This window comes from Procambarus clarkii, chromosome 45 (assembly GCF_040958095.1).
Source record: "Procambarus clarkii isolate CNS0578487 chromosome 45, FALCON_Pclarkii_2.0, whole genome shotgun sequence".
NCBI classification, from domain to species: Eukaryota; Metazoa; Arthropoda; class Malacostraca; order Decapoda; family Cambaridae; genus Procambarus; species Procambarus clarkii.
In genome coordinates, this window is record NC_091194.1 from 1,985,264 (window position 1) to 2,004,394 (window position 19,131).

A 19,131-nucleotide genomic window follows, 5' to 3' on the forward strand; every position below is an offset into this window, starting at 1 on the left:
CTCAACCCCCGCAAGCACAAATAGGTAACTACACACACACACACACACACACCTTCCTACAAAACATTGCCACAACGTCCAAAAAACGTGAAGCCATAACTTTTTATGAATGAACAGATCAAGTGGAGTAATAGTGGGTGGCGGCGTTGCTTAGATACCCTCGTGCACCACGCTAGGTCAACGCCTCCCAACAAGGTCACCACTACCCTCATCACCTCATCAACGCCTCCCAACAAGGTCACCACTACCCTCATCACCTCATCAACGCCTCCCAAGAAGGTCACCACTACCCTCATCACCTCATCAAACTCCGCTGACATATTCGGTACATAAGTTCACACAATACCTCGAGTCATCAGTTTCCGTGACCAACTGAGGTTCAAGAGCGATTTAAGTGTTTCTTTTCCAATGAACTTGGGTATATAATGCGCTATAAACACTATTTTCACTCACAGACGGGAGACATCTCCCGTCCACGAGGCTAACCATAGCCTGTGCTTCTTGCCCCGTTCCTGTGCCAGGTAAGTTACGGGCTCACCATAGCCCGTGCTACTTGGAACTTGTTCCGAGTAGCTGAATCTATAACAACAACTATTTTCACATGTAGAAACGTTCGTGGCGTGATGAGGATGTCATTGTCGCATGTCGTGTGGGTGTAGGAGTATAACCAGCTCGGAGCTGAGAGGCAGGACACGCGGCTGTCGTGACCACAGGGGGGAGGAGCCGGAGCCGCTGCCGGCCCGCCACACTCACCAGTGTCTGGTATACTGAGCCACATTCTCCCTGCGGACCTGCACCAGCACCAGCCTCGCCCTCTGCCTCGCTACCATTGACTCACTCCCCCAACACTATCAACACCCTCCTCCTCCTCCCGCTACACCCACACATGTACATTGTTCCACTACCGCCACATACACATCACATACACATCACATACACATCACACACACATCACACACACATCACACACACATCACACACACATCACACACACATCACACACACATCACACACACATCACACACACATCACACACACATCACACACACATCACATACACATCACACACACATCACACACACATCACATACACACACATACACACACATCACATACACATCACATACACATCACATACACATCACACACACATCACACACACATCACACACACATCACACACACACACACACACACACACACACACAACTAGGCGAGTACACAGGCTGACTGACTGACTCCATACACAGTTTCAAGTGTAGATATAGAGTCCAATAGGCTCAGGAATCTGTACACCTGTTGATTGACGGTTGAGAGGCGGGACCAAAGAGCCAAAGCTCAACCCCCGCAAACACAACTAGGCGAGTACACACACACACACACGCACCCACACACACACACGCACCCACACACACGCACCCACACGCACGCACCCACACGCACGCACCCACACGCACGCACCCACACGCACGCACCCACACGCACGCACCCACACGCACGCACCCACACGCACGCACCCACACGCACGCACCCACACGCACGCACCCACACGCACGCACCCACACGCACGCACCCACACGCACGCACCCACACACACACACGCACCCACACACACACACGCACCCACACACACACACGCACCCACACACACGCACGCACCCACACACACGCACGCACCCACACACACGCACGCACCCACACACACGCACGCACCCACACACACGCACCCACACACACGCACCCACACACACGCACCCACACACACGCACCCACACACACGCACCCACACACACGCACCCACACACACGCACCCACACACACGCACCCCCACACACGCACCCCCACACACGCACCCCCACACACGCACCCACACACACGCACCCACACACACGCACCCACACACACGCACCCACACACACGCACCCACACACACGCACCCACACACACGCACCCACACACACGCACCCACACACACGCACCCACACACACGCACCCACACACACGCACCCACACACACGCACCCACACACACGCACCCACACACACGCACCCACACACACGCACCCACACACACGCACCCACACACACGCACCCACACACACGCACCCACACACACGCACCCACACACACGCACCCACACACACGCACCCACACACACGCACCCACACACACGCACCCACACACACGCACCCACACACACGCACCCACACACACGCACCCACACACACGCACCCACACACACGCACCCACACACACGCACCCACACACACGCACCCACACACACGCACCCACACACACGCACCCACACACACGCACCCACACACACGCACCCACACACACGCACCCACACACACGCACCCACACACACGCACCCACACACACGCACCCACACACACGCACCCACACACACGCACCCACACACACGCACCCACACACACGCACCCACACACACGCACCCACACACACGCACCCACACACACGCACCCACACACACGCACCCACACACACGCACCCACACACACGCACCCACACACCATCCGTAAACCATTTCCATAAACCATACAAAAATGTGCCACTTTAATGAAAAGTGTCGCTAGAAAGGGCACAAGAGCCTGTAAACATGACATCACTTGGATCAATCCACCTGTAGCTACACCGCAAGCTACGGTGACATTAATATTTACTAAAACGTCATAATCCAGCTGCTCTGAAGCCCCGGGTGGAAAACTTTCACTTTACTCTTCCCACCCCCCTCCCCCCTCTTTTTGTCCACTGTTTTGTTTACATCAACGAGCGCACAATCCGAGCCTGGATTAACAAAGCACGTGAGAATCAACTTACGAAACCTTTAGATCTTGTATTAATAACGGTATTGTTTACATTAAACGGTTTACAAGCTGTAAACTTCGTACACCAAGGTGTTTTATTGCTATTAATAGCCTCATAGCGCTTGGCAGATTAAAACACTGCTTAATAAACAAAGGCGCCATGATCGAAGAAAGATCTAAAGGTTTCGCGACGAGTGGTTGCATAAAGGCTTGAAGACTCCTGGACCATTATCAAGTAGACTTGATAATAGTGTTTACATTTTCCACCAGGTTATTGTGACTAAGGTTCTGGGTAGACACTATTGTGCACTGATGACTTGACTTAATCATACATCCTCTTGCAGGCGATGAGTCACAATAACGTGGCTAAAGTACGTTGACCAGACCACACACTAGAAGGTGAAGGGACGACGACGTTTCGGTCCGTCCTGGACCATTCTCAAGTCGATTGTCACATCGACTTGACAATCGACTTGAGAATGGTCCAGGACGGACCGAAACGTCGTCGTCCCTTCTAGTATGTGGTCTGGTCAACAATACATCCTCTTGATGCAGAGCAACCCAACCTTCTATAAAGGTAAGATATGGAGAAAGCGTTAAGCCAGTGTGACTAACGTAGCACGTGGAAGGGATACGAGACAGACTAAGAGCTGGGGGAAGGCAAGATAATTATGAGGAGAAAGTCCTTAGCCAAAATGATCATAGCTCTTGGAGTGGATACGACACACACAACTCATTAATGATGAAAGTGGAGGAAGTGCCCAATACACCAGGACCCTCTGGGATCGAGCACCGATCATGCAGAAAGCGAGGCTGTTACCGACCAATCCCTACATAAAATATCAAAACAGACTTGCCATACTAGTGACTTCCAGAACAGAATTTTTATCACGGGGAAAGATCGTTCTCTTGCGAGGTAACTAATTCTAGATACACGCTTGTGTAAAGTAAGTCATACGAGTGGTGGCCAGCATTGATCACGAATTTACACAAACATTTACGAAACCTGTACATCTTCCCTGAATCATGGCAGCTTTGTTTACATTTATTAAACACTATGTGTTCTAAAAATCTTACGAGATTATTCATAAAATATACCCTTGGTCGTGAAGTTCCAAGCTCGTAATCTGTTTATAATAAACGTAAACAAAGCCACCATGATTAAGGAAAGATGTACAGGTTTCGTAAGTGGTTGCGTAAATGCTTGATGAATCCTGGCAAAGATGAGTAACAACAATGTTGAGTGGTAACCGAGTTCACCTGTCATAGCGGTAGTTACTCATCACTGACAGAACAACGTCCTGTCACCCCTCCCCCCCCCCTGTGATAACGGCCGTGTCAATCACCATCGTCCCTCTATTATACCAAGTGTTCCAAAAGACAACATACCATTAGATCCATACAAGGATGTTTATGGAAATCTAATGGACCTATAAAAATGAAAACCGACGGATTTTGGAAGTGTGTCTTATTTAAGATATATAATAATAATAATAATGATAATAATAATGTTTATTCAGGTAAGGTACATACATGCAAGAGATTTTACAAAATTGGATAGATTTATAGATAGAGCTAGTACATACAATGCCTAAAGCCACTATTACGCAAAGCGTTTCGGGCATATTTTCACACTACCACGCTAGAGCTAACAGGAGCTATGATGATGGGCTTAGGGAACTAGATCTCTCACCCCTGGACGAAACAGAGAAGGGACAGAAAAAAACAGAGGACATGATCGCAACATACAGAATACCGAGGGAAATTGACAAGGAAAAAACCTCTTAATGTAAGAGAAAGTAGAACGAGGGAACCTAATTGTAAGCTGGAAACGTGATTGAGTAGAAGGAATGTCAAGAAATATAAGGGGAGCCGGTCGGCCGAGCGGACAGCACGCGGGACTTGTGATCCTGGGTTCGATCCCAGGCGCCTGCGAGAAACAATGGGCAGAGTTTCTTTCACCCTATGCCCCTGTTACCTAGCAGTAAAATAGGTACCTGGGTGTTAGTCAGCTGTCACGGGGTGCTTCCTGGGGGTGGAGGCCTGGTCGAGGACCGGGCCGCGGGGACACTAAAGCCCCGAAATCATCTCAAGATAACCACCCTGCACGGAGGATCAACAGGTGGAATGCACTAACAGTAGTAGTTGTGGAAGCCACCTCCATCCACAACCTTAAAGCCAGAGTCGATAAAGAATTAGAATACTTAAAACAGAGTATGCGGCTCTAGAATGGACTCCACATATGGTATACCGCAAGAAGAAATATACAAAAGGATCAATGATGTGCCACAATGAACGATTACGATATACAACATTAAGTAACACATGAGACAAAGAAGGACTAAAGGAAAACGTTCAACATACTGAGAGGAAAATTGTAGACAGTCTTCCAGGTGAGATCAAAGACGGAAAGATGGGGGGGAGGAAGGTGCAAACAGACCCAAACACACACACACACACACACCAAACAGTCCCACACAGGCAGGACCAAAGAGCCAGAGCTCAACCCCCACAAACACAACTAGGCGAGTACACAGTAAACAAATGAAGCACGCGTGAACCATACACGGAGTAAACAACCCACAAATTTCAAGAGCAAACTATGACGGCTCCGAAAAACAAAACTTAGCAATAATTGTATAGTGTACCACAAGGCAGAGCTTCAGAGCTGCATCTCTCCCACTAATTAGACAACCCCCCCCCCCCCCCCCCAACACCCTCACAAAAGAGGGTGTTTAAGGCCGTGTCTGGGATGCTCCCGGACGCAGGTTCGAATCCTCGTCACGACCCTTGTGGATTTGTTCACCCTCACAAAAGACTTACAACAAGGCCCGTTGTTCCCGAGATGAAGAGTCTTACCTACGAGGAAAGACTGAAGAAACTGTACCTCCCCACACAGGGGAGAGAGAGAAGGCACAAGGGGCAACTGACACGGGAGACAAAGAATCGATGTCCAATGTGAGTCACAGGAGAACGAAGAGGGGCATGGATTGAATCTACACAAATATACGAGTCAAAGGTCAGGAAAAACCTCACCCACCCCCAAGTCACCCCAGACACCCACCCCCACGTCACCCCCAGACACCCACCCCAAGTCACCCCAGACACCCACCCCCACGTCACCCCCAGACACCCACCCCAAGTCACCCCAGACACCCACCCCCACGTCACCCCCAGACACCCACCCCCAAGTCACCCCCAGACACCCACCCCCAAGTCACCCCAGACACCCACCCCAAGTCACCCCAGACACCCACCCCCAAGTCGCCCCAGACACCCACCCCCACGTCACCCCAGACACCCACCCCCACGTCACCCCAGACACCCACCCCCACGTCACCCCCAGACACCCACCCCCACGTCACCCACTTACAACCACTCCCCGACTCACACGAGCACCACACAGCTCTCAATAAAGCCCCGATGGACACCTCTCGTGCCTAATTTTAAGTTAATGGCCGGACGCTGCCATTCCTTATTACACAGTTTCTCACACTTTACTCTTGCTTTACCATTACACACACACCATTAACTTCCCATTACCTAAACGCTATGGGAACCTGAGCCAACGTACTAATAACGAATTCGCCAAGATCAAAGAATGGACGACCGGGTTTGTGAACATTTGTTACGAGGTGAAAACCGCTCATTTACACAGGGAGGTAAAAGTGCCACAGTCAGCTATACACAAGCCTGGGTGTTCCACAGTCGGCTATACACAAGCCTGGGTGTTCCACAGCCAGCTATACACAAGCCTGGGTGTTCCACAGCCAGCTATACACAAGCCTGGGTGTTCCACAGCCAGCTATACACAAGCCTGGGTGTTCCACAGTCAGCTATACACAAGCCTGGGTGTTCCACAGCCAGCTATACACAAGCCTGGGTGTTCCACAGCCAGCTATACACAAGCCTGGGTGTTCCACAGTCAGCTATACACAAGCCTGGGTGTTCCACAGTCAGCTATACACAAGCCTGGGTGTTCCACAGTCAGCTATACACAAGCCTGGGTGTTCCACAGTCAGCTATACACAAGCCTGGGTGTTCCACAGTAAGCTATACATCCACCAGAGAGTTCTGCAGCTAGATCTACAATACCCTGAATGTTCTGGTACTGGGCAGACTCGGGGATACGTGGGTATCCCTGGTACTGGGCAGACTCGGGGATACGTGGGTATCCCTGGTACTGGGCGCACACAAGAATTAGGGTGTTGTGGTAGCAGGCATAAAAGACCTTCTGGGGCACATGAACAAGGATGTGAACCAGGTGTAGAAAAGACGGCGAGGGTTCTTCGTGCAAGTCAACAAGAGGGTGCGTGTTATGGTAGCAAACAAGCAAGTTGTTGTGCCCCGAGCTTGGTATGCATCTATGCGCCTCAAGTACAGAGTATTTGAGAATACGTGTAATGGCTAGCGCCATTGGACTGGAAGGGTGGTGTTGGGACATTACCTTCAAGGTGAGTGTGGGGCAACGATTTAATTATCCTAACTATTTACAGCTTACACCAAGCCCGGAAGACCATCTTGTTCTCTCACCTAATACGTCGTAAGTTTCAATGGTATCGACCACCAATCCGTTTAAAATGCGACCGATTGGTAAAAATTCAAACATGGTAATATTGACGTTTTCAATACATCGGAGTCGATGGGTTGGGTGGGTTGCTTGGGTTACTAAATTTCTGGTTAGACTTATTACAGAGTGGGAGACAGGCCGGCCTCTTCCCCACGACTTAGTACGGCTACAAACTAAAATACTTATGATATTCAAGATATCAATACGAGAGAGAGAGACTTTGGCATCACTAAAGGAATCAGGGGGCAGATTCACGAAGCAGTTACGCAAGTACTTACGAACGTGTACATCTTTCCTTATTCTTTGACGGCTTTGTTTACATTTATTAAACAGTTTACAAGCATGAAAACTTCCTAATCAAGTGCTATTGTTATAATCAGCCTCCTGGTGTTTCGGAGCTCATTAACTGTTTAATAATTGTAAAGGAAGCCGCCAAAGACTGAGAAAAGATGTACAGGGTCGTAAGTGCTTGCGTAACTGCTTCGTGAATCTGGCCCCAGATTCACGCAGGATTTTATCAAAGGACAAATGACAACACAAAAAAAGAAAAGTTCACGAAAATCCTTAAGATCAGGATTCATCAAGCACTTAGCCGTCCACTTTACGAAACCTGTACATCTTTTCCTCATTCACGATAGATTAGTCTGTATTTATCAAACCTTTTACGAGCTTCTAAACCCCAATATTATTATTGTAAAACAACCTCGAAGCGCTTCAGAACACAAACTGTTTAGTAAATATAAAGGCTGCCATGATTAGAGATGTACAGGTTTCGTAAGGGACACACGTTAGTACATGCTAAGTCTTGGCTCCCAGGACTAAAGGGTCATTAAGACTGACCCTCCCCCCCCCTCTCGATGGTAAAGCACTATACTCGTTAATCAAGTCTTTGTGTTATGCTTTCAGTAATAAACATTCCAATACCTGTGAACACACAATTAGTCGTTGATTACTGATTAATCGAAACGACCGATGAGTAATTGGTAAGCGTCCATCAAAGAACACGACAAACTCTACCCCACGACACAACCTAACTACCCCACGACACAACCTAACTACCCCACGACACAACCTAACTACCCCACGACACAACCTAACTACCCCACGCCACAACCTAACTACCCCACGCCACAACCTAACTACCCCACGACACCACAAACCCTACCCCACGACACAACCTAACTACCCCACGACACAACCTAACTACCCCACGACACAACCTAACTACCCCACGACACAACCTAACTACCCCACGACACAACCTAACTACCCCACGCCACAACCTAACTACCCCACGACACCACAAACCCTACCCCACGACACAACCTAACTACCCCACGACACAACCTAACTACCCCACGACACAACCTAACTACCCCACGACACAACCTAACTACCCCACGCCACAACCTAACTACCCCACGCCACAACCTAACTACCCCACGCCACAACCTAACTACCCCACGACACCACAAACCCTACCCCACGACACCACAAACCCTACCCCACGACACAACCTAACCCTACCCCACGACACAACCTAACCCTACCCCACGACACAACCTAACTCTACCCCACGACACAACCTAACTCTACCCCACGACACAACCTAACTCTACCCCACGACACAACCTAACTCTACCCCACGACACAACCTAACTCTACCCCACGACACAACCTAACTCTACCCCACGACACAACCTAACTCTACCCCACGACACAACCTAACTCTACCCCACGACACAACCTAACTCTACCCCACGACACAACCTAACTCTACCCCACGACACAACCTAACTCTACCCCACGACACAACCTAACTCTACCCCACGACACAACCTAACTCTACCCCACGACACAACCTAACTCTACCCCACGACACAACCTAACTCTACCCCACGACACAACCTAACTCTACCCCACGACACAACCTAACTCTACCCCACGACACAACCTAACTCTACCCCACGACACAACCTAACTCTACCCCACGACACAACCTAACTCTACCCCACGACACAACCTAACTCTACCCCACGACACAACCTAACTCTACCCCACGACACCACAACCTAACAACCCCACGACACCACAACCTAACTACCCCACGACACCACAACCTAACTACCCCACGACACCACAACCTAACTACCCCACGACACCACAACCTAACTACCCCACGACACCACAACCTAACTACCCCACGACACCACAACCTAACTACCCCACGACACCACAACCTAACTACCCCACGACACCACAACCTAACTACCCCACGACACCACAACCTAACTACCCCACGACACCACAACCTAACTACCCCACGACACCACAACCTAACTACCCCACGACACCACAACCTAACTACCCCACGACACCACAACCTAACTACCCCACGACACCACAACCTAACTACCCCACGACACCACAACCTAACTACCCCACGACACCACAACCTAACTACCCCACGACACCACAACCTAACTACCCCACGACACCACAACCTAACTACCCCACGACACCACAACCTAACTACCCCACGACACCACAACCTAACTACCCCACGACACCACAACCTAACTACCCCACGACACCACAACCTAACTACCCCACGACACCACAACCTAACTACCCCACGACACCACAACCTAACTACCCCACGACACCACAACCTAACTACCCCACGACACCACAACCTAACTACCCCACGACACCACAACCTAACTACCCCACGACACCACAACCTAACTACCCCACGACACCACAACCTAACTACCCCACGACACCACAACCTAACTACCCCACGACACCACAACCTAACTACCCCACGACACCACAACCTAACTACCCCACGACACCACAACCTAACTACCCCACGACACCACAACCTAACTACCCCACGCCACAGCCTAACTACCCCACGACACAACCTAACTACCCCACGCCACAACCTAACTACCCCACGACACAACCTAACTACCCCACGACACAACCTAACTACCCCACGACACAACCTAACTACCCCACGACACAACAAAACCACCATATCCCGGCCCGCCTCTTCCAACTTTCACCACACATATATATATATATAACATTCAGCTCACAAACTATCGGGTATTTCCCCCTCTCAAACATGGGGAAAATAAACGACGCTTTACATTATATATCTCCGCTGTTGCTAGATTTTCCAGTCGACTGGTAGATTAGTATGCTACAGCAGTCTGCTGGTGGCTATGTGCTACTCCGTTTCAGTCCCCGTGGTGTAGTGGTAAGACACTCGCCTGGCGTTCCGCGAGCGCTATGTCATGGGTTCGTATCCTGGCCGGGGAGGATTTACTGGGCGCAAATCCTTAACTGTAGCCTCTGTTTAACGCAACAGTAAAATGTGTACTTGGATGAAAAAACGATTCTTCGCGGCAGGGGATCGTATTCCAGGGACCATAGGATTAAGGACTTGCCCGAAACGCTACGCGTACTAGTGGCTCTACAAGAATGTAACAACTCTTGTATATTTAAAAAAATACAACCGGTTTGTCTAACCAGCAACCAACCAATTTTTTTTTTTTTTTTTTTTTTGAGATATATACAAGAGTTGTTACATTCTTGTAGAGCCACTAGTACGCGTAGCGTTTCGGGCAAGTCCTTAATCCTATGGTCCCTGGAATACGATCCCCTGCCGCGAAGAATCGTTTTTTCATCCAAGTACACATTTTACTGTTGCGTTAAACAGAGGCTACAGTTAAGGATTTGCGCCCAGTAAATCCTCCCCGGCCAGGATACGAACCCATGACATAGCGCTCGCGGAACGCCAGGCGAGTGTCTTACCACTACACCACGGAGACTTAAATCAAAGCAACTCGCCTATAGCCTATTGAGACCGATGTATGTAAAAAACGTCACTATTACAGGCATTTGATTTAATAATGCGTCGCATTTTTTACGTAGTTATCGATTCCCCTGAGCACTTATGACGTCCAGTGACATCTGTTGGTATATTTTGGAACTATTCTTCCACTGAAACTTAGGGGATATTCATGCCCGTGCCACCTCTTTGGTGGCTTAATCTTCAATCAATCACCAATGAACAGGGGGAGGCATCTCCCGTCACAGATCCAGTATCAGCTCTTGATACTGGTAATGGCTCAAAAGAGCCACCACTTACGGGCTATTCATGCCCGTGCCACCTTTTGGGTGGCTTAATCTTCATCAATTAATCACCAATGAACCCCAGTCAGGTTCACAACTAGCCGGGTAAACTGAAAGTACTTACAGTAACTATTTTTGGTGGGAACTGCCAGCATGTAGTGGTGAACCACCAGAAAGTTGACTCGTGTTATTACATCCAGACAAACCGGAAACCTTTTTTTTTTTTTTTTTTTTTTTTTTTGTTTAATTCCAACATTATAGGACCTAGCCTAATTTCTCCTTCCCATTCTAGACCTAATACAAGCTATCCTAGGCCTAATATGGTACATATATGTGTATATTAGGCATGTTGCTATATTTTTTTCCTATACTACATAGAAAATAATTTTGTACAAAAAGTGCTTCACTGGTGGATCATCATTGCATATTTGGCACTTTGGATCAATTAGTTACTATAAGTACTACATCATCCAGGAGGATGGGTTGTCACATCTGTACATTTGTCAACCACTTTCACCTTTTATTGTTTCCTTTGTGGCCATTATATTTATTACTATTGATCTTTCCTGCAGGAATTGCCGCTTTTTGCAGCTTGCAATAAAATCTTCTCAATTACGGCATTTGTTTTCCGTATTAATTAATGTTTTTCTGCTTAACTAATGTAGCTTGGTATTCACATTATTCTGATATCTTGTCCCCCATTCTTATCTCCATTCTCGTTCCCATTACCAACATTCTTTGTTTCTCTCCGTAAGAATATAGTCAATTGTGACCCCCTGTTCTCATTAATCGTCAGTACTGTGTATCATGAATACGTATATTCTCTTACTCAAAATGCTTTATATACACGGAAAACACTGCACGTTATTAACTGCTTTTGTAACGACCACCTCCAACGAGCAGGCACACCCCCATTCCTCTCCCACGGCTTGTGCAACACTGCCAACTGCTCATGCCACTTGCTCACCCCTCCCAGCGGGCCTCCACACCAGCTTGAGCAACCCTACACATCTGCATAGTACTCATTAGACATGTTTGTAACGCGTCACAGGTTCCTGGGTCCATACTTACCCATTCCTGGGGCCAATATTGACTCATAGATTGACACACTCAACTTCTAACCACTTGGGCTGGACGGTAGAACGACAGCCTTGCTTCGTGCAGGTCGGCGATCAATCCCCGACCGTCCAAGTGGTTGGGCACCATTCCTTTACCGCCAAACCCCCCGTCCCATCCCCCAATCCTTATCCCTTCCATGTGCAATATAGTCGCGCTGGCTTGACGCTTTCTCCTTATAGTTTCCTTCCGTAAGAATATAGTCAATTGTGACCCCCTGTTCTCATTAATCGTCAGTACTGTGTATCATGTATATGTATATTCTCATACTCAAATTATATGTATAAGCAAAGTAATCGTCTCAGAGGCCATGTACATTTCTTGGGAGATAAGCATGGGTTCCTATACGTGGAAATCAAAATGAATTGCATAGAAGCGAGTGATACAACATGCGGTCCTGTAGCAGCAATATACGTCCTCTGTTGACACCCTAGGATCCCTGTAGTAGTTGGCCTAGGGGAAGGGGGGGGGCATCTAGGGGCCTAAATACAGGCCTCCTGGCCCCGACAACGTGAGTTATGAGCGTTGATGTGCCAACGACGAACGTTGATGGAATACTGACACCAGGCAGCGAGGGAATGCCGTGTTTTTTTACCCTGCTCAACTTTCTACCCCCACAGGAAACCCCTCCCATAATCAACTATGTCACCCACTGTACTGAACACACATCTGCGCCCTCTCCCTCCCCCCACACTCGTGGGGGGGGGTCGAGTGTGGGGGGAGGGGAGAGGAGTGTTAGGGGAGGGAATGTGGGTGGGTATGTAAAGGTATGAAAATGGGGGGGGAAATGTGAATGCATGTGATTATAAGCCTTACCCCTACTAGTTTCACACACACGTGGGTTCAGGAGCAGATGGCTTTGATTCCTGCTAACAGACAGAGCTTTGCCTTTCCATGCCTCCTGCTTGTTTCAGACTTACACTTATCAAGTTAAGCGAGTATATGGAGCGCATCGCGTGAACAAACGTAACAATGAATAAACCCAAGACTCGTTAACTTACTCCTTACTTACAAAACGATAATCCTGGAATAATTCATCTACAGATTTGTAAATCAAATTATTTTTCATAACTGCTAAAATCTTTAGTGAATATAACAAATTAGACTAAAACTTAAAGAGCACTAATACGCACCGATTGCTGGTAGCGAAGTGTCGCTCCAGACATCGTTTGATATTGCTGCCAAACTTGCGTCTGGGTGGCGTGGGGTCAATACTGTCCTCGGGAGTGCCAGTGTCGTCGAAACGTCCATAAGAATCTGGCGTCTGGGCGCTATAACCCGATGGTGTGGCGGTGTGGCTAGGGGTGTGACCGAGCCCCTGAGAGCGGATCGGCGTCACACCACCATTGGTATCCAAGTTATCTTCTCTTGGTTCCAAGGGGAGCGAGGCATCCATCTGCTGGGGTTGAGTGCCACTGGTGTTATGTGGTAGCGGGAGGTTGAGGTATGTAGCGTGGTCGTGCAGCCAGCCGGTCAGTATCTCACGGAATGTTGCCAAGTCCAGCTCGTTGTCGTCACCTTCAGAGCACACAGCCTCCCTCAGGGTATCCATCAGCCACCTGCCGGGAAATCAACAATTTTAAAATGTTTGTTAACCCCTTACTAGACATTTTTAATTATATGTACCACAACCCATCCTCTAGCCTAATTGCGTCGCTTTTTTTTACGGACTCGACCAATGTATCAAATCAGATGTATTAGTAAATATTAAACAATCGTAAGACCGATGTTTTCTATGCCTTGATAGGTTAAATGGATTGGTTGGGTTTGTATGTTCCCAACCAATTAGACCAACTGAGATGGAACGCCGACCTGCAGGAAGCGAGGCCGTCGTTGTACCAACCAGTCCAAGCTGATGTCTGTCCACAAGATCCCTTATTCCCAAAATTATTGTCTATGTAAACAAATATAAAATGTTATGTCTGAAATAAAGATTACCAGTAATAACTGGCCAACAAAATCACAAGAATGAGAAAATACAAGTCATAAAATGGACTGGAACCCATACTGTCAGCATACCTGGGCTGGAACCCCATACTCTCAGCATACCCGGGCTGGAACCCATACTGGCAGCATACCCGGGCTGGAACCCATACTGTCAGCATACCCGGGCTGGAGCCCATACTGTCAGCATACCTGGGCTGGAGGTCGCCGAGAGAGAGCGCCAGATGAGAGGCGAGGAGGGCAGCGGGCACACGACCGAGGCCCTCGGTGTCACAGGAGTAGAAGAGGCCGTCCACCATGTCCTCCTCTGCTGCTGGCGAAGATAAGAGAGGCTGCAACAACACGCTATGAAAATGGCCACAAAAGTTCCAAGAAGACGCAAAAGGTAATGTAGACATTTAATCTTGCACGATTAAATGTATATGATTAAACGTATGTATTACCCGACAAGTCATTTACGATCATCTGAATTTTCAATTATAAAATGTGAAATGCGTTATATTAGGCTAATCAATTTTCATTCGGCTCTGATTCAAAACAGGCTCGCCTACCTGCCTGTCACTTTTAGTTCTGTCAGTACATACTGGGGGGTCATTATGCCCCTGTTATCTAGCAGTAAATAGGTACCTGGGTGTTAGTCAGCTGTCACGGGCTGCTTCCTGGGGGTGGAGGCCTGGTCGAGGACCGGGCCGCGGGGACACTAAAAAGCCCCGAAATCATCTAAAGATAGATCTAAAGAAGATGGTCATAACTCCTGTACACACGTATCATCACAGTTCACTTGTGGTCACTAACCTTTCAGTTCGGCAGGTGTTAGCGCTGACCGCCTGCTGGCCACACTGAGAAGGCTCGTGTCACTCTCTCCAAGCCCTTGATACACTTCTTCATCTAAGAACGACGTAACTTCTTCACAATTATCCAAAACCTAATAATAAAAAAAATGTTTTGATTACAGTTGAATCACTAGTGGGGTTCAGTTCCTAAGTCCATTATGCCTCTTTTCCCACTGACGCCCACTGCATGGGTATGGGGTACATAATAAATGAACTATCAAATGATTCACTTGGCCATCGATATTTACGCAGTAAATGAAACAATTTGGGTGTGGAGGTTGGATTATAAAATTGATTTATCACTATCTGAAACTTAAAAAAATATATAGTATTTAAATATAAATTTCAGTAGACAATTTTAAATTTTAAGTGCACCAAATTTGAAGTGTTCTTACCTGTGTGTGAAGAACTTTCGGCTCAGTTGAGCTAGTATTTAGCTCTCGTGGACAGGAGGCATCATAGGCCTCAAGGTCTAGGCTGACATCTAAGGCAGGAGGATGACTGCCAACTATATTATTGACTTCGGCTTCACTTGGTGGTGTTTGTGCAACAATACTCTCCGAGGCTGTATGTGGATCGCTTGTATTTTGAGAGACTTGACCACCGTCTTCACTACCTTCTTCTGGGTCATGTGTATGTGCCATTGTCGCTTTAGGAACGTTGACCTCAATGCTATTATCGGTATCTGTTTCTTCAGCGTTCACCATCTTTACATCGGGTGTTGCCCGAAATGCCTCTGGCACAACGTGGCTAACAGCAGCACTATTTGGGTCGTTGTTGCCTTGGCCAATAGCAGCGCTATTTTGGCCTGGATAATTCATACAATCTACGGTGGATTGGTCTGCAGTTAACATTGCAGCTGTTAGCTTATCAATATCTGGGCTATATTTAGTGGTGGGTTGGATTGTCTCTGGGTACGCAGTAGTGATCTGGTCTGTTTGTGTGCTAGTAACGAGTTGGAGAGTTTCTTGACGGGTAACAGTAGTGGCAGATTGATCCGATTTTAGAGTGTTAGTAGTGGTGATCAGTTCTGCTTCTACATTATAAGAAATTATGTGGTCTATTCCTTGCTCAACGGCAGCTTTGTCTGTATCGTGGCTTAAAATCGCTATGTCTATTTGGCTGGTAGTAAGTGGGTTTTTGTCTTCGACAGTTGCAGCTATACAAAGGTCTGTTTCTATATTATCGGCAATGTTGGGGGCAATACTGTCATATTCTCTGCTTGTATAGCATATAGAATTGTCTGTGCCTTGGTCAACTGCACAGGTCGGCTGTTCTGCTCCGTCATTGTATCTCTCAGCTTCGTGTCCTCCTACACCAAAAGAAATGGGTTGGGAAGTTCCTTGGTTATTAGCATGAAATTGGCCTATTTTTAATGCAGAGGTACCGACTTGCTGGTCTGTTCCGAGGCTCTCAGTATTGATGGGGTGGAGAGTTTCTTGGTTGACATAAATAGAACTGACTTTTTCTGGGTTATTATTATTATTATTAGACGACTGATAAAGTGCAGCGACTGGCTGAACAGACTCTTGCCCAGTAGTACAGGCTGGTTGGTTTGTTCTCTGGTCAACAAAATTGAATGAATGGTCAGTTTCTGGGTCAACATTACCTTCTTGTTGGATTGTCGTTTGGCTAAAATTACCGCCAACTTGGAATATTCCTCGGTCAACAGTAGCAAGTGTGTGATTGTGGTCAACAGAACTTGCTGGATGGTCTATTAAATTACAAGCTGTGGCCGCTGGCGTTGTTGTTCCTTGATCAGTACGACTAACGTGCCGGTTATATTCTCGCTTGGGTGCAGCATAAATAGGTTGGTACGGTTTGGGTTTCCTAGGAGAGACCGTTTTCATCTTTCCACTTCGAGAAAAGATTGGTCTTTGTCCACCTTTAACATCGCTACAAAACCACGGCCCGAGATCCCCATCATGGCCATTAAATTGATTATGGACTAATTTTTCCTGCTGATGGCTATGGTTCGAGCCATCTGTTTCGTGGAAACTACTGCATTCGGAACTTAAAATAGATTCATCACTTCGTCTGCCGTTGGTCATATTCGGGTCTCCCGTCTGGTTGATATCTCCGTAACACCCGGCAACACCTCTCTCTTGTACTGGACTCCATCCTCTTTCCATCTCGCTATCGGAATGAGTTACACTGCAAACCTTTTCTCGATCAGATTGACTATAGTCCAGCTCAGTAATTCTACTTGTATTATTTAATAAGCTATCACTTATATCTTCTATGAAAGTGATGTGTGACGTATCCTTGTTTGAACATTGTATCGTACCTAAGCTCTCTTTATTAATGGTTAGTCTCTTCAACTGTTGAACATTATTGCAAGTGCAACTGGTATTGTGGCAAGTATTACACTGTGTAAGTGTATTGTCTTCACTGTCGTCTCTCAAGCTCGATATTAATTGGAATTCCTCGTCTGAATTGAAGCCATATTTTACAACGCACTTAATTTCACCATGGTTTGATATATTGTCTAAATGAATTTCGTCTTTACTCACGCCAACTTGTGAACTGGTTGTATCATCTAGTATACTATCACTTATATCCTCTAACAATGTGATACTATTGTCGCTCTTAGCTTCCCTGCTGCTGGCAAGCTCTAGCTCCTGAGCCGATAATTTGACCTCCTCACGCACCACTGTTCCACCTCTAGCCCCTTCTTTAGACACTGTGGCCGGTGCCGAGGGCAGTGTCTCTTCTAAACTAAACTCTGAAACATCGTTAAGAATACTGTCGCTGATGTGTACCAGCTGTGTCGTGTCGACTACAAATAAATCGGGGTGGAAATTGACTGGAGGAAGATGGACTCCGCTGCCAGCCATTGAAGTGTTCGGAGTCTGAACGCGGTTATGGTGTAAAATATCAGTATTCTCTGAAATATTTACAAAGCCCTCCAGGCGGCTGCTGCTACCGTCACTGGGTTCCTGGATGGAATAGGTAGCATTATTACCTGATGTGGGCGAGTTACTTTCAGAAATGTAGCCTGGGTTTGACACCACATTGCTAAATTCAGGAGAGATTTGGACAGTTTCATCAGGTATTTCAGAGTACGTACTTGTATCTTCGAGACTAAGACTAGGCATTTGACTCTTAGCCGCTAAATCACCAAATAGGTCTGGAATCAGAAATGTTTCATCAAGAAGTGGGTTTATGGCCCGGGACCTATTATGATGATAAAGGCTGGGAGTACTAGATGCTTCAGGACAGAGTGTCTGATCCAACAGGAGGTCTTCAAAAGCAGACTCATGATAGTCGATAGAATCCTGTAGTTCTGATGTTGGCCGTGTTGTTGTGGCAGCGGCAGGCAGCTGGTCATCAGGCTGGTCACGAGCACCCGGGTCACCCTCATTCCAGCCTGGTGTGTCCATTATCTGGAAAATTACAAATGTTTCTCTTGTAATCTTCGTTGTCGGGGACAAGAAGCTTGTACTTAAAAGCTTACCGAGCGACCCCCTTTCCCCCTCCTATGCCAACTATTGACCTTTCCCAGGATGCAGCCCACAACAATTGCCTAATTCCCATGTAAGTATTTACTGCTAGATGAACAGAAGCATCGAGTGAAAGGAAAAGTGTTTAACCTGGGATTGAACCCGACATCCTCTACTGCAAGTCGAGGACATGTACAGGGTCTCGTTTCCAGTGGTCTAAAACAATTAACCCTCAGGAAAGGGAAATAGA

The 19,131-nt window shown here is 47.5% G+C and overlaps 1 protein-coding gene across 1 annotated transcript in view; it reads right to left on the reverse strand.

Annotated features, from left to right (window-relative positions):
• Positions 1-19,131, reverse strand: part of LOC123769936 (uncharacterized) — a 72,065-nt gene that overhangs the window by 48,500 nt on the left and 4,434 nt on the right. The window contains exons 2-5 of the mRNA XM_069301089.1: positions 15,834-18,824; positions 15,401-15,530; positions 14,798-14,918; positions 13,795-14,220 (exon numbers count right to left, since the gene is read on the reverse strand). Coding sequence (XP_069157190.1) covers positions 13,795-14,220; positions 14,798-14,918; positions 15,401-15,530; positions 15,834-18,821 — 3,665 coding nt within the window. The 5' untranslated portion in view covers positions 18,822-18,824. The remainder of the gene's footprint in view (positions 1-13,794; positions 14,221-14,797; positions 14,919-15,400; positions 15,531-15,833; positions 18,825-19,131) is intronic.